At 33.4% G+C, this 25,085-nt stretch overlaps 1 protein-coding gene and 1 non-coding gene across 2 annotated transcripts; one reads left to right on the top strand and one right to left on the bottom strand.

Moving 5' to 3' along the window:
- Positions 1 to 376: 376 nt before the first annotated feature.
- On the bottom strand, positions 377 to 512 carry LOC125208687 (small nucleolar RNA Z247). The gene has a single exon (XR_007174170.1). It is a non-coding gene; the product is annotated as a small nucleolar RNA Z247 (small nucleolar RNA).
- Positions 513 to 21,919: 21,407 nt separating this feature from the next.
- LOC125203804 (uncharacterized) lies at positions 21,920 to 25,045 on the top strand. Its single transcript, XM_048102259.2, has 5 exons — positions 21,920 to 22,321; positions 22,806 to 23,222; positions 24,305 to 24,397; positions 24,475 to 24,542; positions 24,632 to 25,045. The coding sequence occupies exons 1-5, from the start codon at positions 22,016 to 22,018 to the stop codon at positions 24,741 to 24,743; spliced, it is 996 nt and encodes a 331-aa protein (XP_047958216.1). The 5' UTR covers positions 21,920 to 22,015; the 3' UTR covers positions 24,744 to 25,045.
- The last annotated feature ends 40 nt before the right edge of the window (positions 25,046 to 25,085 follow it).

Below are 25,085 nucleotides of genomic sequence, written 5' to 3'. Positions count from 1 at the left end.
CAGGGTACCAAGGGGTGGTATTAGATCCATCATAGCTGAGTTCTGAAGGACACACAACAGATTGAGGAGCTCCAACTGATTGGGGCCTGACATGAACCAAATGAGCAGCAGGGTTGGATATATATGGTGGTTGCTGAGGTGCTAATCCTCGTTGATTCTGTGAGTGGAATCCTTGCTCAAATCTGTACCAGCATCTGTTAGCACCGTGCCCCGGCTTCTCACATAGTTGACATATGATTTTTCCAGTGCTATGACCTCGACCTCCTCTTCCTCTAAAAGATCTCCCTCCTCTAGCAGTGTTGTTGTTGCGCCAAATTCAATGATGGCTGAGATCCTTCCATGCTTCCAGCTATGTTTGCTCCAGAACTTAGACGTGATTCAAAACTCAGCAGTGTTGATGTAACATCTTGCACAGTCCACGGATCGACTCTTGTTGAAATTGACACCACCACAGGATCATACTCATGTCCTAGACCAGTGAGAATGTGAAGTATCTGGTCTTCCTCAGATACGAGATTTCCAGCTGATCCCAAAAGGTCAAAACAGGATTTCATCTTATTGAGATAATCCTTCATTTTTCATAGTTTGAACCATCAACTTGTACTGCATCGCTTTGGCCTTGGATCGGCTTGCAAAATTTTTGAGCAGCGCACTCCAAATATCCTTGGTTGTTTTGAGGCCAACCACTAGGACCATGGCTGTAACGACCCGCCATTTTAGGGTACAATAATATTGGCGATCGCTATCTAGGAAGACTTAAATGCAACAAAGATCATAGGCTAGGGTCTCATTTAAAGGAAATTTTACCAGAGCATTTAATGAGCAATTAAGTAGGAGAAGAATAATGCCTTAGCAATGGAATCCAACAAAAAGGGCTATCACAATAAATGCTTATCAAAGTTCCAAAATAATCTCAACTGTTCCATATCCAAAATATTCCCACGAAATAAAAGAATTCAACCCAACCAAAAGATCACAAGTTTTCATAATATAGCGAAAGCGACCAAGAAAGAAGTGAAGCTATGTATGGAGACACAACGACACTTAGAGTTTCAACAGATCATGTTATTATTTCCTACTCAACACCGCCGCCCGCTCGCCACCGCTCAACCTGCACATAGGGAAAACACATGCAGGGCTGAGTACTTATAATCATACTCAGTGGACTCATTGACGAAAACAATTTTATCAATAATAGTAATTATCATGCCATTTTCAAGTGTCCATCGGAGTTTTAACTTTAGAAAGACCCGAGGCACCAAAATATATTCTTTATCAAATATCACGGTCGCGCAACCATTTTTTCACATCGACGTTTACCATATCCTCATTCTACATGACAAGGAATGCGGCCACAATCCAGGTCACTAGACCGGCCAACCCGTACGCTGACACTCGGTCTAACATTGGTGTACACTAACCCAAGTAGAGTTTGCGGCTCTACGAGGATCCGAATTCGATTAAATCAATAGTGGCATAGCCACGAGGGATAGGCACGAGAAAACAAATCAAGGCATGATAACACATATCTCATTCTCATCAATATCAGTTTAGGACAAAGTCCTTATTTTAAAAGAAAGCCCACCTCGTCGGCTTAGCTCGAAAGTATTCTCTTCTCCTCGTTTATCACGCTGAGAGCACGAAGTATCACCTTTAAATTAGGCGTATCATAAATCAGTTTCAATCATTGATTTCAAATCATGCATGTTCCCATGTTTCCCTTTTTCCCATCGATAAATCTTTAATATCATCAATCAAAAATCGAAGTACGATTAGCATATCATTTTTATTCGAATAACAACTCCAGATTCACCATTAAATCGTGTCACGCATGAGTGTTCTACACACACAACACACGCACACGCACACCACACATGTGCACGCACGCTGAGGTGTGCGCACACACACACACGCAACCACACACACACGGCCACATACACACACACACATCCATACATCCCAAATTCATCAATTTAGTTCCCCTTCACTCAATCTAAATGCATGTGGACTCAAGAACACCGATTAATCGGTAGAAGAAGAGAAGATCAAAATTAAAGTACCTTTTCCAAAAGAACGAACGGTAGAAACAAGTTATAGCCTTGATTCTTCAATAAACTCTTGAATTTCAACTTGGATTCTTCTCAATTGATGAAGAAATCTTGAAGAAAGGTAGAAGAAATCTTGGAGAGAGTGGGGAGAGAGATTTTCGAAATTATGGGGGAGTGGGGCGTCGATTTTGTGAATGCTAGGGTTTAGGATCTCTCATGTATTTATAGAGTGCCAAAATAATATCCAATAATTAAATAAATTAAAGATTTTAGAAGATATGGAGAGATTTGATAGTGGTTGGCGTTGAATCCGTTGAGAATTAGGAGGATTTCAAAAGTTATAAGCTATTTATTTAGCCTATAATTAAACTCAAATATTTCACGGAGTAGAATAATATATCACGGAGCAAGAATAAAATAAAATACTCCCCAATTTAATAGGAATAGGCGTGATTTGCCTTCTTCAAAAGGGATTCAAAATCAAATCCTAATTTAATTAGGATATGGCAATATCTTCTTAGATTTGGCAAGATATGCTAGGATATTCTAGCATATTTATATTTATTCATGGAAGAGAATAAATAAGGGATCAAATAATATAATAACAATTCCTTCTTCTCCAATATATGAGATTTTCGAAAATCTCAAGAAAATCAAAGGGTGGAGTTTTCGAAAATTCCATCAACAAATAAGGAATATTCGGACTTTGGATTTAATTCGGATAATTATCCCAAGCAATTATTAAATCCAAGAAAAAATAGGATTTCTTCTCCAAATAATAATAATAGGAGGGAACGAATAATTCCACATGATTAAATAATGCTCCTATTTAACTCTCACTCATCCCTTAGGAAAAATAATACACCATAATTATATTACTCCGCATCAAATATTCACACACAATCAATCATTTCTTTACTTCCTCTTCTTTTCCTCAACGCATTGACCTTTCAATGGCCACGTCATATTTTCCACATCTTTGACTATTCAATAGCCACGTCATGCTTTCAACAAGTTGACTATTCAACTCAATCTCAATTCTCATACGCAATTAGGTCACAAAGACACCATGCAATTAATTACTCATCAAATAATCCACATATCATAGCATTTAAGGCATTTAATGCAAAAATTTAATAACCCGAAAATTAGGGTTTGAAAAAGTGGGGCGTTACAATGGCACTCTCTGAGAGAGATGAAAGCAGCCACGCACAAGCCTTTGATCCTGCCGACGCCAAGCTACATACTTGGGATTCATCACTGTGTGCCCAGCTGAGGTTCCCGGCGCCGTTTGCGGCGGAGGCTCTACTTCTCCAGTCAGGAATGATTCCATACCATATCCCCACACAGTGGCTTCAACTTGTTGTTGCCACATGAGGAAATTTTCATCGGTTAGCTTTTTCGAAATGGGAGGGATTTGTGGTAAAACAGGGACATGGAAATTTTGATGTGAGGACTGTTGGGAGTTGGCGGTTTGACTCTAGAGAATCCGCCATTTTTATGAGCTAGAGAAGGGGAAAATAAAAAAGAAGGGTAAAAGAGTCAGGATCACAATCCTGCTCTGACACCATGAAGAAAATGGAAGCTTTTCATAGTAATGAATAAAAGAGAGGATGCAGATAACTCAAAATAGAGGCTGAGTATTTTCATTCATGTATGCTTCAACACATTACAATGTATATATAGCTTGCTAGAGAATCATCTAGAATGGGCTAACAAACAACCCTAAAAGCATCTTCAACAAACTAAGCAAAAGACAGTGTTTTAGCAGTAAATCAGATATCACGTCCTCCTTTTTACACCTTGTGTTACCACATCACGCCAGCTCCGCTTGTGGTCCTGCACACTAGCTGCGTTGCTCTCCACGTCAGCAATCTCACGAGATTTCTCATTTCCTTTGCTCGTGGATAATCCTTGTTCCACGCTGGCATCTAGTAAAGCATCTCTTTGCACACTATGATCCTCAATTGGCTCCTTAGCACATGTGTTCATAGAATCCCTTCGACAAGGCTCGCATGCATTTGATTACATCCTTTTGTATATGCATGTAGAAACATTTGAGGGGCATATTCCCACCTACCAATACATTGGACCCGTTCCTAGGTGAGACTGTGCAAACTCATTATGCCACTTGGTATGAAATGATTGAAATTTTTGTTACGTGAAGCCTCCATCGTCTCTTCCATATAGATATATACTGAATTAATTGAATTGAATTGTATTGTGAGTATATTTTACAGAGAGATTACTCCTTCTTATAGAAGATTAATTATTACATGTAAAAGATGGTGAAAATAGATATTCAAATTAAAATACTAAAAATGTATATGCAAGGTAAGAGATCCTTTAAATTATGTGCTTCGTTTGATCTTCTTTAATCTTTGATTCTTTCTAATCTTGCTTGGTTGACCTTCTTGGTTAACAATCCCTTTTAAATAAAGTAATAAGGTCATCGATATTTAACTTGCCACGTACATTTGCAAAATTCTTTGAACCAACAACTTTGGACATGTGGCTAATAATATATAGTAACGGCTCAAATAAAAATCGGTGTATTTACAATATTTGATTCGCCTAAAAAGTATACTTATGACAATTATACACTCTTATTTGAGTCAAATCATCTTCTCAAATAAGTAGAAATAGATAATGTTATAAAGATAATAGAAAATTAAATAAGATGATCAATTTATTACTTATTCTTCTTAATAAAATTTACAAAGACACACATTGTGGCTAAGTCATAATGTAATTGCATAACTTTATTTTATTAAATATATTCAGCTAACTTCCAACTATTTTAAGTTCTTTTCAAACTTTTCCTTTTCTTTATTGAGAAATAACCCACACCCTGTACAAACATTTAAGAATGTATAAGCAATAAAAATTTGTTGTCGCGAGACGTGAGTGTTAGGGTGTTTGGCGCAAAATAATAAAGCAGCAAAAATTATAAAGGTCCTTGTTATTTATTTATTTTTTACTTTTGTAATAAATGATAAGGTCACAAGTTCCCTATTTAAAATATCTAGACCCTAGGGTTGGTTCGGCTATCTTTTATATTTCGGGAAAGAACCAATAAAGAAAGCCCGAAATGGATCTTATAATTGTGCTCGACTCTCTATTACAATAATTGATAAAAATAATCTAACTAATGCGGAATGTAGTCTTGGTATCGTTCCAAGGACCGCCTCACGCAGTGTGCTTTTGGTTTTCTCCTACAGGCTCGACAGTTTCCTCAATTGGGCCTTTTTGTGTGGGCTTAGTTAACTTTTCCTCAATTGGGCCTTCTTGTGTGGGCTTTGTTAAATTTTCCTCAATTGGGCCTTCTTGGGCGGACTCAGTTGTCGTTTTCTCAATTGGGCCCTCTTGTGTGGGCTCGATTTTCACTTCCTTAATTGGGTCTTCTAGTGTGCGGTTGTCGTTTCCTCAATCGGGTTCGGTTGTCGTTTCCTGAATTGACACATTTTCTTTGGACTCGTATCATTGGACTTGACACCACCGAGTGACATGGGATTGACCGATGACTTCGGTATAGGGGTTTCAGAGCGGTGATTACGATATTTCTGAAATTTGATTTTGAAAATATTAGGGCATTTAAACTAGTCTTAAGTTTAAAACCACAAATGATGTAAACACATACAACATTTTTTTATTAAAACAAGAAAGATAAGGTAATTTTGTTGAGTGTCAGAGAGAAAAATTAATAATATAGATAGTAACCTATAGAAATGAAATATCTAAATACTTATAACTTATCATAGTACTATGATATAAGTTGTTGAAAAACAAACCTGACGATGACTTGCTACTTGCATTTTTGTTAGTCCAGGCACATTCATCCTCTCCAATATCTCCTTTGGGGATAAAATCTTACTTCCATCCCCTAATTGTTCTACAGCATCCACGAATTCCTCGTGTAGCTCTTTAGTCCACTCCGTACACATCTTTCTCTTAATGCCACACTGAGGCGTAATGTAGCTGTCCGCCATCAGCCTTTCGCGCTCTCTCAACACGCGTACGGTTTCCCTCGCCACGAGCTGCCATAGATATCTCAGCATATCGGGGTTCGCTGGCCTCTTGATGTAGAGAAACGCCCCGTTCTCAATCGCACTCATGGCCATGCTCGCGTCGTCATCGTTCGACATCACTAGATGTGTACAAGATGAAATATTAGAGAAATAAATTGAAATAAATATTGAAATGAAAAGGCCCAAATTTGGAGAAAGTTAAATAGCTTACAAATTGTTGGTATTTCCATGCTTACTGCTAGTTGAAGAAGGTTCATTACATCTGGAGAGGTGATATTTGCTAGGACCAAATCGATTTCCGTGTTTCCATTTGTTAACATCAAGATAGCATCGCTAGCTAATTCGAAATGAGTAACTAATGTTCCAAAAAACGATAAAAATAAGATAAAAAAGAAGATAAATTTAAGTTAATTGAAAATATTTATGGGTTCCAAAATGCATAATTAATTATAGAATTATAATAGATTTTTGTAGGTGAAAATACAAAGATTATTTATAGAAACTATAAACTAAAATAATCATTATATATCTAAAATTTATGACATGTTCATTGGATCTACTTTAATTTTCATATTAGGTGTGTGATCCAAAAATAACTCAAATTATTTTCGTATGTATATATATATAGGCGTGTGATCCAAGGTCTCAGATTCAAATGTAACATGAAACCCCTTAAATTTATTTTCACATAACTATAAAAAAGAGAGCAAATTTATGAATATATCGATAAGACTTACATAAATAATTAAAACGTTAAAAATATATTTACCTGTATACTGGCATGCTTCCATCAGGCTTGCGGTGTTTAAACAATTGAATTCATGGTCCACAAATAGAACATGAAGTTGATTCGTAAGTACCGAAAGATATGAAGTCATTTCGAATTAGGGTTTTTGCACTTAATTTTAATCCAACAAAAATCTGCAAAGAGGCACGGAAAATGTATAAGTTGATATTGAAATAAAAAGTGAAAAAAGACAAGAAAATTATGCAAGAAAATATGTATTAAGAGTTTAAGTCCTAATGAGAACTGAGTTCTATTTTTCTTTTGTACAAATAGAAAGTATGGATACAAGGTGGTATTTATAGTGGGTTGTGGTCTTGTGGATTTCCAATACCTGATTAAAATTGTTTAATTAATTGTGTGATTTTGAGTTTAGTTATTTTCTACTCGTTTTCACACGGCTGATTTTAATAAAAGTTTTTTGAGGCAAGTGATAGTACATGATTATACTTACCATTATATGATACTAATTTTTATTTTATAGTTACCCTTCAATGCAACAACTTTTGCTTACCTATTTCACGATATTAGTCACAATTCTTTTTTCAACTTTCCTTGTAAAGGGATAATTTGCATAAACTTTAATCAAATTTTGCATAACATATTTGAAATCCATCTGTAGATGATAGAACCGTTAATTTAATTTGATTTTACAGCAAATTAATATTTCAGCGTTGACGTAGCTTACATTATCAGACGTCAACCAAAATCATGTCATGTTTTATATATGCAATGAAATAATATCAGTTTATATTAAATTAAATACTCCCTCCATTCCCTCATATACTTGAGTCATTTTTCCATTTTTGAAAATTCTCTTATAGTTGAGTCAATTTTATATACACCTTTTCTCAATGTTACTTTACTTAGGGGCGGAGCAACCCTATAAGAGAGTGGAGCAAATTCCCCTCCTCAAATATGTTTAACTATACTATTTTATTATCCAATTTTGCAAAATTTTTTAATTTTTCTTATATTTGTCCTTCTCTAATTCTTAAACTTTTCTCCAAGTATAATTTTGCCCCCTTTTCATCTATAATCCTACTCCGCCCCTGACTTTTTACTCTCTCTTATTTTATTCACTTTCTATTATTTTCTCTTACTTTTTTTCTCTTTCATACTTATCTATTTATTTTAAAACATTATTAAACATTCTCTTAAACTCCGTGCCGAAAAGTTTTGCCTCAACTATGAGGGAATGGATGGAGTAATTTCATGGTTGAAGAATAGTTTATATTAAGTCATGTTAACACCAAAATTATAATTAATTGCGAAATTCAGAACAAATCAATAGTTTAATAATTTGCAGTCGGATTTCAAAGCGTCAAAGCTGGTGTAAAAACTTGAATTTGACAAAAGTTTATATATTTACCGGCAGATATCCTAGAAAAAGTCTAGAGTATTATTTTTTGTTGTTATATTTAAAGATCCAATAATCAGTTTGATATCTTAAAAAAGTAATCATTAATTTATTATATTATATTTTTGATGCAATCAATGTGTAAAAGATGTTCTAAATTCATGAAATTGAAAAAGAAGCACCTCTGTATGTTTAATTTTTCGTAATGTTGAGATATTATATCCTACCTTCATCCCCCAAAATTTGCTACACTTTGACCCGACATGAGTTTTAAGAAATGTAATGGAAAGTGAGTTGAAAAATTTGATCGGATGTGGGTCCTACTTTTAAAGTATTTGTTTTATAATACATGTGGGTAGGAATGAATCAGTGGAATATGAGGTCCACTACCAAAAATGGTAAAAGTGAAATGTATCAAATTTTCAGGAACGGACCGAAATAGTAAACTGTATCAAATTTTCAGGGACTTAGGTAGTATATAATTCTTGTATTTCTCTTACTAATTAATCAATTGATCTTTGAATTCTTGACACAATTCTATATGAGTGTCGTTAGATTATTTATTGACTACAAAATAGTGCTAAATAATTAAAATCACAATATCTTCCTTTTAAAATAGTACTCCATAATTAAAACCACAGTTTATCTTCCTTCTAAAATAATACTCCATCGGTCCCAAGTAATTCGACTCTTTTATTTTAGGCACAAAATTAAGTAATATATCAAGATTAAATTGATATTAATTTAGCTAGTTCTAGTCATAATTATTATTTTATTCTAATTATAAAGTTCTAAAGTTTTTATTTCAAATAAAATAAGAGAAATAATGGATAGGAGAAATTAAAAAAATTAATTCTTATCAAAAGATGAAATGTATTAGTACTTATATTACGATGTCCCAGTTAGATTAGGAACATAAATTAGTATGCTTGATTTGAGAATTGAGATGAAAGGGGCAGTAATTTATCTCTCGAAATCGCCATAACAAATAAAGTTAGAATATCTATGATGCTGGAAATCTTAAAATTTGATCATCATTTCATTTATAAAAAGGTAACTGAAAAAAATATTGAAGACCATATTGTTGTAATATGAAAAGGTATGTCATTGTAATATCGCGACTATAATCTCAGTAAATATTAGAGCATCTCCGGTGGCACCCTTCCCACTAGGACTTTCACTAGGACTTCCCACAAAAACCTCTTGACACATCACTAGGACTTCCCACTAGAACTTCCCATCCCACTAATGTAGGACTTCCACTAGGACTTCCCACAATAAAATAAAATCACAATTATTCAATTTATACGTTTCAAATTTACGAAATTTAATGAGCCGTATATATAGAGCCGTATTTATAGAGTTTTTTTTTTTAAAAAAAAAACAAAATTTAACTCGGACGTCCGACCCCCTCCACAATGGCGGACGTCAGGTAGGACATCGCGAGGATATCCGAGGACATCCAACGGGCTAATGGGACGGGCGTGTCCGACCTTTTGCTCCACAATGGCGGACGTCGGGTAGGACTTCCGCGACATCCTACTGCGACGTCCGCCGTTGGAGATGCTCTTAGGTTGATATGATAATAAAAATAAAAAACCGAAAGTCAGCAAAAATTCGATAGTTCCTCTATACCTAAGTGGCATAGTATGTTGGGGTGTCACACCACTAATTCTCTGACAAAATGGATGTATAATTGGACTCATTACAATCAGACATCCGTAAATATTTTTTTATCGGTAAATAATCAGTGGCTTGTAAGGAGTAGACAACTTTAAGAATAAATATTTAAGTAGAAAATAAACTATTTAATTATGGAGTAGTGATTTAGAGACATAATGTCTCCAAGCCATAATAACATTGTGACTAATTTACCCTAAAAATCATAAATACCTAATTAAGCCATAATAAAATTTGGTAAGTTGCATTACAATTATTGTTAAGTTTCATACTACTTTTATTACGTCTGACTAATTCTTGATCACTAAATCAATCTGATTGATATAAGTTTGTTATGTTCAAGTATTATTTTTGTAAGTTTGTTATTTTCAACTAATCTTGTTGTAACTTTGTTATTTTCAACTAGGTTTATTATTTTCAACTGATTTACCTAATTAGTAGTATTAATATATAATATAGTATTATCAAATTTTAATGTGTTGGGTGTTATATTAAAGTGAGCTAAAAAATTTATTATTTTTTAAAGATTATTGTGAATAAAAAGTGATTAAAAGAATAAGTATCAATATTGAAGATTATAGTATTATAATTACAAAGTAATTATTTTTTGTCACATGTTATAGTAACTCTAAGTATTTACAGTTCAAAAATATTAGATAACTAATTATTTATATTTTATAGCACTAATTATTTGTTAAAAATTATTTAAATTCACATTTATAAAGACTAATTCATTAAGAAGTCTGAAATTATTTGTTTGCTGATAAATCTTATTTTATTTGTAGACAAAATGTACACTAAATCTATAAAGCTAATAAAATTAATATTTAAAATTTTAAAGAAATATCTTTAAGTAAATGCATTAAAATGGGCATATATAAAAAAAGTTATCAAATCATGTTTTAAACAATTAGATGATTGCAACATGTTATTAAATGCATGCATCATCTATGCATAATCAAAATTTATATCCTTAAATAGGTGTATTTAGTAAACAAATTAATGTAGGGGTAATAAAGTACATATACAAAATATAAATTTAATTAAAAATATAATATAATATATACTTACCATTTTAAGCATTATGGCTTGGAGACATTATGTCTCCAAAACATTTTCCTATTCGAAATTCGATTTCCATATCTCCATATTGTTGGATGAAGCAAGCAAATTAGAATTTCCTTTTAGTTTATTTCCTTTTAATTATTTCCTTTTAAGTTTTATTTTTCCATAAGTTTAGTACCTTCTTTTGCCTATATAAAGGCCTTATTGTTGAACAACAAGGACAAGACTTAGAATATTTGTTTTGCTAGGGTTTCTTACCGAATATGTAGAAAATTATTAGGGAGCGTGGTGAGATCTTCGGCAATCAGATAGTCTGGTTCGTGGACGACACATGTGCTTATCGCTTGAATATTCACAAGACATCCGAGTGAAATCTCGCAACGAAACCCATTAATGGCACGATTTTCGTTTTCAACCCAAGTACTGGCCAACTGTTTCTTAAGGTTATTCACAACAGCGTGTGGGGCGGACAAGACCGGCCTAGTCAGCTTGCCAAGTGGAAAGCTACCGAAGAAGCCCTTTCCGGCCTTGTCCGCTCACTGCCTGTTGAAGAGCAGCCGAACCTGATCATTGTGGCCCGTAAAGGAACAATGCTGTTGGATCCCATTGAAGTGCAGTTCCTCGATTTCCCGAATATTGTGATCAAAGGATGTAATGTGCTGCTGCCGTTGCTGTTGCCATTCCACAGGATTGACAAAGTTTCTGATGTGATACTCAAGGCCACAGAGCCGCAGACGGTATTGTTCAACGTGTACGATGATTGGTTGGAGACGGTCTCGTCCTACACAACTTTCTCGAGGCTGATACTCATTATACGAGCTCTTCATGTGAACGATGAAAAGGCTAAAGAAATGTTGAAGACTGATGATGAGACAATTGTCACTGAGCCCCATCATCTATGGCCGAGTTTAACGAATGAAGAATGGGCGAAGGTTGAAATAGCTCTACGAGATTTGTTACTTATCGACTACACGATGAAGAACGATGTGAACGTATCGGCATTGAACAATTCCGAGATTCGTGGTATTATGTTATTTTTCTTTTCTTTTTTTAATCTATTTATTTTGAACTCGTAATAACACGGCTGCTTTTAATAAATTATTCTTTTTAAATGCATCATGATTATACTTACCATTAGTATACAATATGATGCTGAAAATCTTAAAGTTTGATTATCATTTTTCTATAAAAAGGTAACTGGAAAAATATATTGAAGACTATATGGTTGTAATATCGCATGCACTGTAATATAATCAGTAAATATTTGGTTGATATAATTATTGTAATACTGCACTGTAATAGCAGCAAATATCAGGTTGATATAATTATTAATACTCGTGGGAAATCATAATAAAGCTGCATAACTTTATTTTTATAAGATACATTCACTAACTTTCTCCTATTCAAATTTCTTAATTCCTCCCTTTTCTTTTTTATTGAGAAATAAGCTCCTCACACGGACAACAAATAATGCTCCCTCTGTTCACCATTTAAAGAACCATTTTTTATTTTTTGTTTGTCAATGATTTATAGAACCATTTACTTTATTCCATTTTTTAGTATGCAGACCCCACATTCCACCAAATCTTTACACTAATATTCAATATAAAACTAATACTTTAAATGAGACTCACATTCCACTCACTTTGTCCTTTTATTTTATTTTTAAAAAAAAATAAACAGTTTTTTAAACCTCATGCTGAGTCAAAGGGACCCTTTAAATGATGGACGGGGGAAATATATAATATAAGCAATAAAGAATTAAAATCTCACTACAACAAAAAAATCGAATAAGCACACTTTTTAATGGTATTAAGGATGTTAATTTGTGTATCTAGTTATACCACTAACGCTTCATAAAGTGTCCTTATTGTTAGTGTCCCAACTGAAATTAGTTGCACCTAAAATACTCCCTTGTGACAATTATACCTCTTATTTGAGTAAAATTATCTTCTCAAATAAGTAGAAATAGATAATGATGTAGGAAGAAGATCAAATTACAACTAATCTTAAATGCATAACTAGAAAACACGAATTTGGGTCACTATAAGAACGATTTTAGTTTACTATAAAAGCGATTTAGTATACTATAATTTGTAATAAAGTATTTACTCTGTAAAATATTTAGTTCATTATAATGATTGTCTGGTTCACTTCATGTTTTCAAATTCGTATTGTCTAATTATACATTTAACTAGTGGTTGCCCTATATCACTAGTGGTTGTCTAAAGACACACGTTGTGGCTAGTCACAATGTAATTGCACGACTCAATTTATATAGAGAAATAAAGAATGTATAAGAAATAAAATTATTATCTTGATGTGGATCGACTTCTTCAAGTTTAAACAATACAATTATGGATACATAATTGAATAATGCTCAATTACTTTATTAAGTTACTAGCTCTAATACTCAATATCACCAAATGATAAGTCGCTTGAAGAAGATAAGTGTATGCCTTGAGCAATATTTTCTAGATTTGCGAAGAGTGTTTCATTTTGCATATTATCAAATGTGGGCTGGTTAGCCATCCCTGTTTCATTAGCCATTTCACTTATCGATTCATGATTGTCGACCCGGCCTTTTGATTTTTCCTTCATTATTTCGGGCATGGACCCGAACCGACTTGGCTTGTGGCTTGACCCCTCACCATGGTTAGCCATCCTTGTTTCAGTAACCCTACCCTCCATCTCACTATTCGTTGAATGATCAAGGGCCCGCTCTTTTAATTTGTCCAGCATGACTTGGGGCATGCGCCCGAACCGCCTCTCCTTGTGGCTGGACCCCTTACCACCAGATGACTCTGGCTCTTTGCCGCGAACTTGACGCATTTTCTAAAAATAATTTTAAAACATTAGGGTATAAGAGAGAAAATTAATTTCACAAAACAAGTAGGCTATAAAAAATGAAGTGTCTAAAATTAAGCTGTTGAAAAACAAACCTGAAGATGACTCGACACGTGCTTTTTTTCTAGGCCAGCCATATTCATCTTCTTCACTATCTCCTTTGGAAAGATATCTAAATTGAAGCAATTATTAAATAAATGTTAGCTAGTTTCAATAGTATGAAATGTTCATGTTTCAAAATTTTATATTTATAGTGTTAGGAAAAAATTCTTGCTTCCATCCCCTAGTTGATAAATAACCTCCTCAAATTTGTTGTGTAGCTCGGTAGTCCAGTGGGTACACACCTTTCTCTTCACATTTCCTTGGCTCATCATACTATCATCAAAGTTGAGTTCGTTTTCAACGTATTTTTCGTTATAATAATCGTTTCTTTTACGCTTCCCCTTATCCATATTATTGAACAAGTTGTTAGGGTTTTCCATTTCCCGAAACTCGATGCCACACTGAGGCGTAATGTAGCTGTCCGCAATCAGCCTTTCGGGCTCTCTCATCACGTGCATGCTCTCCCTCACCACATGCTGCCATAGGTATCTTAGCATCTCGGGGTTCACTGGCCTCTTGATGAAGAGAAATGCCCCGTTCTCAATCACACTCACGGCCATGTTCGGGTTGTCATCGTTCGACATCACTAGATGTGTACAACATGAAATATTAGAGAGATAAATTGAAATAAATATTGAAATGAAAATGTCCAAATTTGGAGAAAATTGAATAGCTTACAAATTGTTGGTATTTCCATGCGTACTGCTAGTTGAAGAAGGTTCAATACATCAGGAGAGGTGATATTTGCTATGACCAAATCGATTTTCGTAATTTCATTTGTTAACATCGAGATAGCATTGCTAGCTAAATCGTAATGAGTAACTAATGTACCAAAAAAAAGATAAATAATATTAAAATGAAGAAGATAAATATAAGTTAATTGAAAATATTTATGAGTTCCAAATACATAATTATAGATAGAGTTAAGCATATAAATGTACTTAAATAGAATTTTGTAGGTGAAATACAAGATTATAATTAAAATAATCATTATATATCTAAAATTAATGACATGTTATTCGATCTACTTTCATTTTTTCATATGTATATAGGCCTGTGATCCAAAAACAACTTAATTTAAAATTTGTTTCATTGTTAGCGATATCTTTTTCTTAGGATAATGGACGATCATCGCCAATGCAAACTATTTTTCATTATAGAAACCTATAAATCAATAATTAGCGAGATTTAAAATTTGCCCAAAGGATGATAATAATTCTGATAGAACCAGACACATTTTGGATAACCAAAAAACCAAGTTCAGCGATCAAAGGTCTCAGATGCGAACTCACCGTGATGAGACCCCTTAAATTTATTTTTACTTAACTATAACAAAAGCGCGCGCGCACATATATATATATATAGGGAGATGATCAAAATAAGAATGTCCTTAAACCCAGGAATGCAGACCAAATCTTGGCCCTAAGATTAGATAATCTAATGGTCAATAATTAACCTAAAACACGGAAGTTCATAATTAAGTAGTTTTAGGTCATATTATAAGATTTTGGTTTATGTCATGTTAAGATCATTTTAGGTCATGCTTTGTTAGCATGACCTAAAAATAAACTAACTATGACCTAAAAATGCCCTACGTATGACTTTGTTCTGCGTTTCTGTATTTAAATCTAGTCTTCATAGATCAAAACCCTATATATATATATATATATGAATATATTGATAGAACTTACATAAACAATTAAAACATTAAAAATATATCTACCTCTATACTGGCATGCTTCCATCAGCCTTGCGGTGTTTAAACCATTCAATTCATGGTCCAGAAATAGAACATGAATTTGATTCGTAAGTACCGAAAGATATGAATTCATTTCGATGTAGGGTTTTTGAATTTAATTTAATTCAACAAAAATCTGCAAAGAGCCACGAAAAATGTATAAGTTGATATTGAAATAAAAAGTGAAAAAGACAAGAAACTTATGCAAGAAAGACCTCAAGAGAACCGAGTTCTATTTTTTTTTTTTTTTTTTGTACAAATAGAAAGTATGTATACAAGGTGGTATTTATAGTGTGTTTTGGATTTCAAATAGCTTATTAAAATTGTTTAATTATTTGTCTGTTATTTAATCTATTTATTTTCTACTCGTTTTCACACGGCTGGTTTTAATAAATTATTGTTTTTTTTAAATGCAACATGATTATACTTACCATTAGTATATAATAAGGTGCTGAAAATCTTAAAGTTTGATTATCATTTTTTCTACAAAAAGGTAACTGGAAAAATATATTGAAGACTATATTGTTGTAATATCAGCAAATATTAGGTTGATATATTTATTGATTGTGGGAAGTCATAATATAGTTGCATAACTTTATTTTTATATGATACTACATTCACTAACTTTCTCCTATTTTAATTTCTTAATTCCTCCCTTTTCTTTTTTATTGAAAAATAACCTCCTCAAACAGAAAATAAATAATACCTTCTCTGTCCACTGTTTAAATAATCATTTTGCCAGTTTGGTTATTCACGATTTATAAAATCATTTACTTTATTCCACTTTTAGTACGCAGACTCCACTTTCCACCAACTTTTACACTCACAATCCAATATAAAACTAATACTTTAAATGAATCACACATTCCATTCACTTTCTCCATTTACTTTCTTCACAAAGTCAAACAATTTTTTAAAACTCGCGCTGAGTCGAAAGGGCTCTTTAAATGATGGACGGAGGGAATATATGAGCAAATAAAGAATTAAAATCTCTATGTGGGTCGACTTCTTAAATAATACAATTATGGATACATAATTGAAGAATGCTCAATTACATAATGAGACACTCTAATTTAGAAAGCTCATATCAATTGATGATGAAGAGTGTGTGTCTAGTGCAATAATTCTGGATGAGGGTGGAATGCTTCATTTCCCATACTATTATATGTGGGCTGGTTAGCCATCCCTGTTTCAGTAACCTTAGCCTCCATTTCACTTCTTGATCCGTGATCGTAGGCTCGGTCTTCTGATTTTCCCTTCTTCAACCGGGGCATGGACCCGAACCGCCTCATCTTGTGGCTTGACCCTTCACCACCGGACGACTTGGGATTGGCCCCTGGGGTTGACTTTCGTTCTTCGGGCGATCGCCAGTTCTCATTCCGACATTTCTAAAACATAATTTTCTAAATGTTAAGATTTTCTCAATATATTGTTAGGCATTGAATTTATATAAAATATCTTATTGTATGATATAATTAAATTGTTGAGAAACAAACCTGAAGATGACTTGCCACTTGCATTCGTGTTAGTCCAGGCACATTCATCTTCTCCAATATCTCCTTTGGAAAGATACCTATTATATCAAATTGAAGAAATTATTATAGATAAATGTTAGCTAGTTACACAATATTCATGTTATGTCTATGACTAAATTAATTTAGGGAAAAAAAATGATCTTACTTCCTTCCCCTAATTGGTTTACAGCATCTATAAATTTCTCGTGTAGCTCTTTAGTCCACTCCGTGCACATCTTTCTCTTGACCTTTCCTTGGCTCATCCTACTATTATCGAAGTTGTATTCATTTTCAACATATTTTTCGTTATAGTAGTCGTTCATTTTACGCTTCCCATTATCTACCGCGAACGAGTTGTTATTAGGGTTTTCGACGTCCCCAAACCCGACGCCACATGGAGGCGTAATGTAGCTGGCCGACATCAGCCTTTCGCGCTCTCTCATCACACGCATATGCATGGTCTCCCTCGCAATGTGCTGCCATAGGTATCTTAGCATCTCGGGGTTCGCTGGCCTCTTGATGTAGAGAAACGCACCGTTGTCAATCGCACTCACGGCCATGCTCGGGTCCTCATCGACCGGCGACATCACTAGATGTGTACAAGATTAAAAATCAAATAATTACATACATACTTAGTGAAAAATAAGTATGTTGAAATAATTAAAAGGGTCCAAAAATTAGAGAAATTTAATAATCTTACAAATTGTTGGTATTCCCATGCTTACTGCTAGTTCAAGAATCTTGAATGCGTCAGATGTGGTGATATTTGCTATGATCAAATCGATTTTCGTCTTTCCATTTGATAACATTAAGATAGCGGCGCCAACTAAATCGACATGACTAACTAATATAGGAGTACCAAAAAAAGGATGGATTAATTAAATCAAAAAGAAGAAGTTAACTATAGACAGAGATAAGCCTATCAAATATATACATAAATAGATTATATATCTAATAAAAATTATGACATCTTATTGGGAATTTCTTTCATTTTTTTCTGATTATATCAAATTAAAGGTAATTTGCTAAAGATTCTCACGATATCCTAATTGCATATGTTTAAAAAACAACAGTACTACTATTGAATGGGTTTCCGTGAATTTTCATATATTTTGTGAATTTGATAATTAGTTGAATATTTTCAAACTCAAGATGAGTAGTAGCAAAAATTCGACAAAACTATGTACACGAAATAATGGAAAAAAAATATAATTACCTCTATACTGGCATGCTTCCAGCAAGCTTGTGGTATCTAAATAATTCCATTCATGGTCCACAAATAGAACATGAATTTCATGCATAACCGATAGATATGAATTCATTTGCACTTAATTTGATGCAACAAAATCTGCAAAGATGCACAATAAATGTATTAGAGTTTAAATAAGTTGATATTGAAATAAAATGCGAAAAAAACAAGAGTTAATAAGATAAATACAAATGTATATATGTATTAAGACCTCAGTAGAAATGAGTTCGAATTTTTTGTACAAATTGAAAGTATGGATTCAAGGTGGTATTTATAGTGTGTTGTGGGTTTCAATTAACTGATATTAGTCGCATTTTAATTATATAGTTACCGAAACAATTTTTGCTTACCTATTTCACGATATAGTCGCATTTTTTTTCAACTTTCCTTGTAAAAGGATAATTTGACTAATATTTAATCAAATTCTGATTTTGAATATTAATTGTAAAATTTGTCTGTAAATTATTGAATTATTAATTTATTTTTATGCATAACTAATCAAGATTTCGGCACTAACATAGCTTAATGACTTACTTACGTACCATTATTAATCGGAACCGAAAAATCTGATTTAAATTCTAAAAAAATCAGTTGATAATTAACCTCAACTAAAATAATTGTTGTATACTTTTATGCAATCAATTTATGTAAGCAGTTCTAAATTCATGAAATTGAGAAAGAAAAACATATTTGTTTTATAGAATTCTATCTCTAGATGAGTTATGTACCCTATCAAACATACTTCATGATATGTTGGACTATTTAAATATAGTTTATAAATTATTGCGAAATAATTTAAATAACCTTTGGTTTCATTTCAAAATATTACTCCATTGTCCTAAGTTACATTGTTTCTTTTAGCACAAAAGTTAAAAAAAAATAATGATATTTAATTAGTTGGCTAGATAGGAAAAAAATACTACTAGAGATGATAAATTAGAAAAATAAAGAGAAAACAAAGTGAAAAGTTTTTCTGTACGTGCATGTTCACACATAGATCCACTCAATTAATTAATTTATCAAGATTTAATTTATTTAACTACTTCTGATCATAACTAATTATATTATTATTATTATTATTATTATTATTATTATTATTATTATTATTATTATTATTATTATTATCAAATAAATTACTAGGATATATTGAGAGATCACTTAATTTGGTGATCTAGATTATGAGTCACTAGATTCGGTGATCTAATGGCTCAAGTATAGATGTGAATTTTTGAAAATATTTATTTATTTAAAAAATATAGCAATGCCAATCTGGTAATTATGCCAATTCTTGACATTGCTCAATATTTTCATAATATGATTTATCGTCATTATTCTTTATATATACTTATAATCTGTTTACTATATTAAATGAATTTCTTTACGCGAATACATATCTGTTAGTCATATTCATGAGGTTAATCATTATTATCCTTCAGTCTAAAAATAAGATTCTTACATTTTTTCCACGCAAGTTTTAAAAGATATGAAGAAATATTAAAGAAATATGAGTTGAATAAAGTCCGTGAAATGAGTTCGACTTTTATGTAATACTAATTTTATAGTTACGCGTGATCAGTAGAAAAACTTACTAGAGTGTATCATTCTTTCTACTTAAGTACTTATTTGTTTAAATGGATTAGTTTACTAATTGGTAAAAAATGGGTTAATTGTCAATTTGATGGCTCATGGCATTGTCAAAATTGAAAATAAAAGCCTAAATAAAAAATGTTAATGACACGAAAATAACAAACTTAATATTTTGGACTAAAATTGTAAAACAATCATATATATTTAAGACCAAAAATAAACTTTTGTCTTTCCTGAAAGCATAAATCTGTCTAAACATAAAGAATGAATTTCAATGTTTTTATATACTCCTACTTTGTTTTATATTTTGTAACGTCTAACTTAATGATTATAATTATTGATTACCTAGTTAAACTTTATCTATACATATATAAAAGATGAATTTTAGTCTTTTTTAAAATATTTATATGTTTTGTTCTTATTCTGAGATATCTATAAGTTATGGACCAATTTGATATTTTAAGTAACTCTCATGAATATTTATTTAAATATTTTAATGAGCATTTGACTAATTCTTAAAGCACTACAATAACTCATTGGTGGTTACAAATATTTAAATAGAATAATAAGCATTTGACAAATTTTGTAACCTATATTGTCTTGATTTTATAATTTATGATGTTTTAATTCCATGATTTCTCATGTACTAATTTTGTACCTATAAAAGGCATAGAGTTGTGGATGAAATACACACTAACAAAACATTCTTCATTCTCTCTCAAGCTCTCAATATTTTATTGCACATTTTAGGAACATTGTTTTGTTCGATTTTGAAGCCCCATCAAGTTTATAGGTGCCTAGCAGGTTTGAGATGTTATATACGTTAGGAGGAAGTCGTTTTATCTTTGGGGGAAAATACGTCAATCGAGAGCACTAACCGTAATGTAATTTGTCTTGCGGAAAGAGGGTTTTTCTTGACTAATTTTCATTGTAATTTTCATTTCAATTATTGTTTTTTTATTATTATTACAATAGTTAGAGTACCGCGTGTATATGGTTCTAGAATTTTATCCGAATATTTCTTACAGTTCTTAGAGAGGGAAGAATTGTAACATCATTCACTCAAACATGCATAGTATTTATCTTCATCTTTACACAGTTTATTATTTTTAGTAGAGAAATATGAAGGATTGTTTTAAATATATTTTTCAAAAATGTCAACACTTAATATAGTTTCTTTATCATTGTCCAAATAATTGTGGTTGTCTTAATTCAATTTTAAATATGTTTAATTTAATGTCTTTATGTGTAAAATGAATTGAGGAGTATATATTTATTGCATTTTTATTATACAGTAGTATATTTTTCTATTTTAAATTTTATATAATTATATTGCTTTTTATTTTAATTAATCGATTAACAATTTAAAATCGCATGATAAAAAATATATTCAAACACTAGTTATAAATAATGATAACTATTATAAATGGTGGAGAATTGAGAAAAAAATTAAATGAATATATTTTAGTGCTACATTGTGCATTTATTTGTCATGGGCTTATGTTGTCGACTCTTGAGATAAAAATCTTACTAATTTATGGGCCCTAAATGTATGGGAATTTTAAACTTATCAATTATGACGCCCCAATATTGGGCCGCTTAATACATGAAAATTCAAATAATAAATTTAGGAAGAAAATAAATAAAAATCCAAATTCATATAATCGAATTAAGGGAATTCAGAAAGAAAATTTGTATATCTACTAACAAATAATCGAATTAAATACATTTTCGAAACGACAAGCAACCAAAATAATGACGTGTAAATTACATTTATCTTTACTTAAAAGAAGAAAATAATGGCACGAAAAGTAAAAATGATGCCGTGGGACCCAGACGCTAAAAACCTCCAAATAAGCCTAAACTCCAGGTCACGCCATTCATATAAATTCAAATTTCAACAAATTTAATTTAAATACAACTAATATAATCCAAAATCCAAAATCATCACCACCTCCAAATTTCGTTTTGCCAAACTGAAAAATAATCTCTGAAGCTTCAGCGCCTTCATCAATGGAGCGTCTGCGCCTCTTCCTCCACCACATCCTCTCCTTCCACATAATCCTCGCCTCCACCATCTCCCACTACCTCTTCTCTCCCTTCTCCAAAATCCGCCGCTTCCCGATCATCACTCCAATCTCCGAGTGGTTCCTCTCCGTCTACTTCAAATTCGCATGCAACCTGATCCAATGCACAGTCGATTTGGACGACCAGACCACCATGCATTTCCTCGCTCCCGCCCACCGCCGATTCAACAAGCCCAATCTGGTGATGATCCACGGCTACGGCGGCAACTCCAAGTGGCAATTCGTCTACCAGGTTTGGCCGCGTTGATTTTTGTTGTTACAGTGTGGATCGATCTCGATTTATGTGTGTAATTCACACGGAATTGTTGATTGGCTAAAGTAGAAATTCACTCGACTGATATTTGCTTCCGGATTTCACCTGATTTTATCTGAAAATTGCGGCGATATTTGTATACCAGGCTCCGCCGCATTGGTTTTGTTGTTCGTCGATCTCTATTTATGTATCTAATCTCACGGAAATAGATATGCTAAACTAGGAATTCACTCAGCTGAATTTGCTTCCGATTTTCGCCTGATTTAATCTGAATTGAAGCCAAATTTGTCTACCAGGTTTGGCTGCATTAATTTTGTTGTGGAAGTGTGAATCGATCTCGATTTTCGGATCAATTTTGTAAAGTAGAATTCAGTCGAGTGAAAATGGCTTCAATTTTGCGTCTGATTTTTATCTGAATGCAGTGGAATTGTTTAGGAATTTTGATTTTAGGCTATTTTTGTAGGCTGCCTCGCTAGCGGAATCCTTCAACGTCTACATACCTGACCTCCTCTTCTTTGGGAAATCCTACTCGAACCGCACGAACCGCACCGAGACATTTCAGGCGGAGTGCGTGACGGCGGGACTGAGGAGATTGGGCGTTGAGAGGTGCTCGATATATGCCATCAGCTACGGCGGATTCGTGTGCTACCGGATGGCTGAGATGCACCCGGAGCTGGTGGAGAAGGCAGTGATTGTGAGCAGTGGGGTCGGGTGCACGCAGAGCCAGAAAGGGGAGCAGATGAAGAACGTGGGGATTGATGTGTTGGATCTTCTCCTTCCCCGGACGCCGGTTGGGATGAAGCGGCTGGTGGAGCTCTCTGTCTATAAGTCCAATCCGCTGCGGTGGGCCCCGGATTTCGTGCTCGAGGAGTTTATTGACGTGAGTGCTCTAAATGGGAATTCAATGTTGTGCAGCTCTTTTGATGCGTGTTTCTTCTACAGTTTGACAATGCGTTAGCTCTTTTAATGTCGATGTTACTGTTGCATTTGCTGGCCTGTGATGATTATCTTTAATGCTGCTAAGTTAGTTGTGTGGTGATTGAGATGTTGAGTCTGGTTATCTTAGATGCTTTCACATTGATGATGATAAGGTGACACGTTGGATCAATCGTTGATTATGTAGGTAAGGTGTGAATATCTGAATTACGGCTACTGCATGTTCAAGAATTGAGATGTTGAGTCTGGTTATCTTTAGATGCTTTCATATTTGATGATGATAAGGTGACACGTTGGTTCAATAGTTGATTATGTAGGTAGGGTGTGAATATCTGAATTATGGCTATTGCATGTTCAACAATTGGCTGCTCTTTCAGTAGATGTCCTTGTCTTGCAGTCTTAGTGTCGTCGTGGTCTATTTGATGGAGATGTTGCAAGTTGATATTGTTATTGACTTTTCTATCTCAGTGGTTGGTGATAAAATAGATAAAAGCAGAGGAGAGGAGAGGAAACATTTTCAGATATGCTCCTAGGTTTTGTTTTCTTGATCGAGTTGGTTACATATTGCTAGAAGTAATATCTATTTTATCATCTAAGGTCTCAAGCATGAAAGTGGTAGCTCATAAGTTATACCTTGCTTATAATATTAGCAAAAGTTAACGTTTATCTAATAATTACTATGAGTTTAATCCAAACATGTCACAATCAGTGCTTCTTGTTATAAATCAAATTGAAGTTGAAAAGATGAAGTGACTAACATAGATTACTTGTCAGCTTAGATTTTTCTGCATCATTATTTCTACCAAGTTGCAAACAACTTGGAAAATCAGTGGGTGTTGGCCCTCTTAGAGCACCATCTATTTTCAAGCCCGTATCAATCATTTACAGCTTTACTTGTTTCTTTCGTGGTCCCTGATCATGAGAAGCATGTGTTAGTGAAGTATACAGTACAGTGTTTCGCAATGAATTTGTTAGAATTTGAACATATGAACTCCTTCGTTCTCACACGCTGCGTTTTTTGGATAGACAATGTGCAACACTAACAGAAAGGAGAAACAAGAGTTGGTAGAACATCTCTTGGCCAATAGTGAAAAATGCAAGGTCCAACCACTCAGTCAGGTAAATTCACATTTCATCTTATTTACGATAATACAAATCGAGCTCTCACAAAATCATGACATCCTGCGATTATGAAGGAAATATTGCTTGTTTGGGGCGACAAGGATAAGATCTTCCCATTAAACTTCGCCTATGAGCTGCAGAGGTACGCAACTTTTCACCTTAAATGAAAATCTCCATTCTGTAATTCTAGCAAAGCCAACATAAAACACATATTCATCTTTGCTAATGCAGAAACTTGGGCCCGAAAGCTAGTCTGGAAATCCTCCGGGATGCAGGGCATGCAGTAAACTTCGACTCTCCCGATTCCTTGAATGATCTGATAAAAGGATTCATCTTAGAGTGATACATACCAAGCAGGTTTATCTTCATATGGTTGAAATACACGATAAAATGTTCTTTAGAAGCGTTTTTGCTCGATTATAGATGCCGGGGCAATCTCGGATCATAGGCATAGTACACAGGCCGTGTGTGTGTGTCTCTGTGTCTCAAAAGCAGCTGTAGTGTTGTCTGTAAGGCTGTTGCTAGTTGTCCTGGTTCAAAAAAGTGGCTTGTAGAATTTGTATATTAGTTGTATTGCATGAATTTGTGGAAACTAGCAGCTGCCGTGAAATTTTAAATCATCTATAAAACTCGTTTTATTTTTCATCTGTGATTATACGGGTTTAAAAACTATAGGGATCATCTG

This window comes from Salvia hispanica, chromosome 6 (assembly GCF_029641045.1).
Source record: "Salvia hispanica isolate PSC_SH4W2 chromosome 6, Shi_PSC_v1, whole genome shotgun sequence".
Classification (NCBI taxonomy): Eukaryota; Viridiplantae; Streptophyta; class Magnoliopsida; order Lamiales; family Lamiaceae; genus Salvia; species Salvia hispanica.
This window is presented reverse-complemented; position numbering and strand designations above follow the sequence as displayed.

Coding starts and splice junctions, on each gene's coding strand:
- LOC125203804 (XM_048102259.2), top strand. CDS start 22,016: ATGGAGCGTCTGCGCCTCTTCCTCCACCACATCCTCTCCTTCCACATA. Junction 22,322..22,805: donor AGTGGCAATTCGTCTACCAG/GTTTGGCCGCGT, acceptor CTATTTTTGTAG/GCTGCCTCGCTAGCGGAATC. Junction 23,223..24,304: donor TGCTCGAGGAGTTTATTGAC/GTGAGTGCTCTA, acceptor TTTTTTGGATAG/ACAATGTGCAACACTAACAG.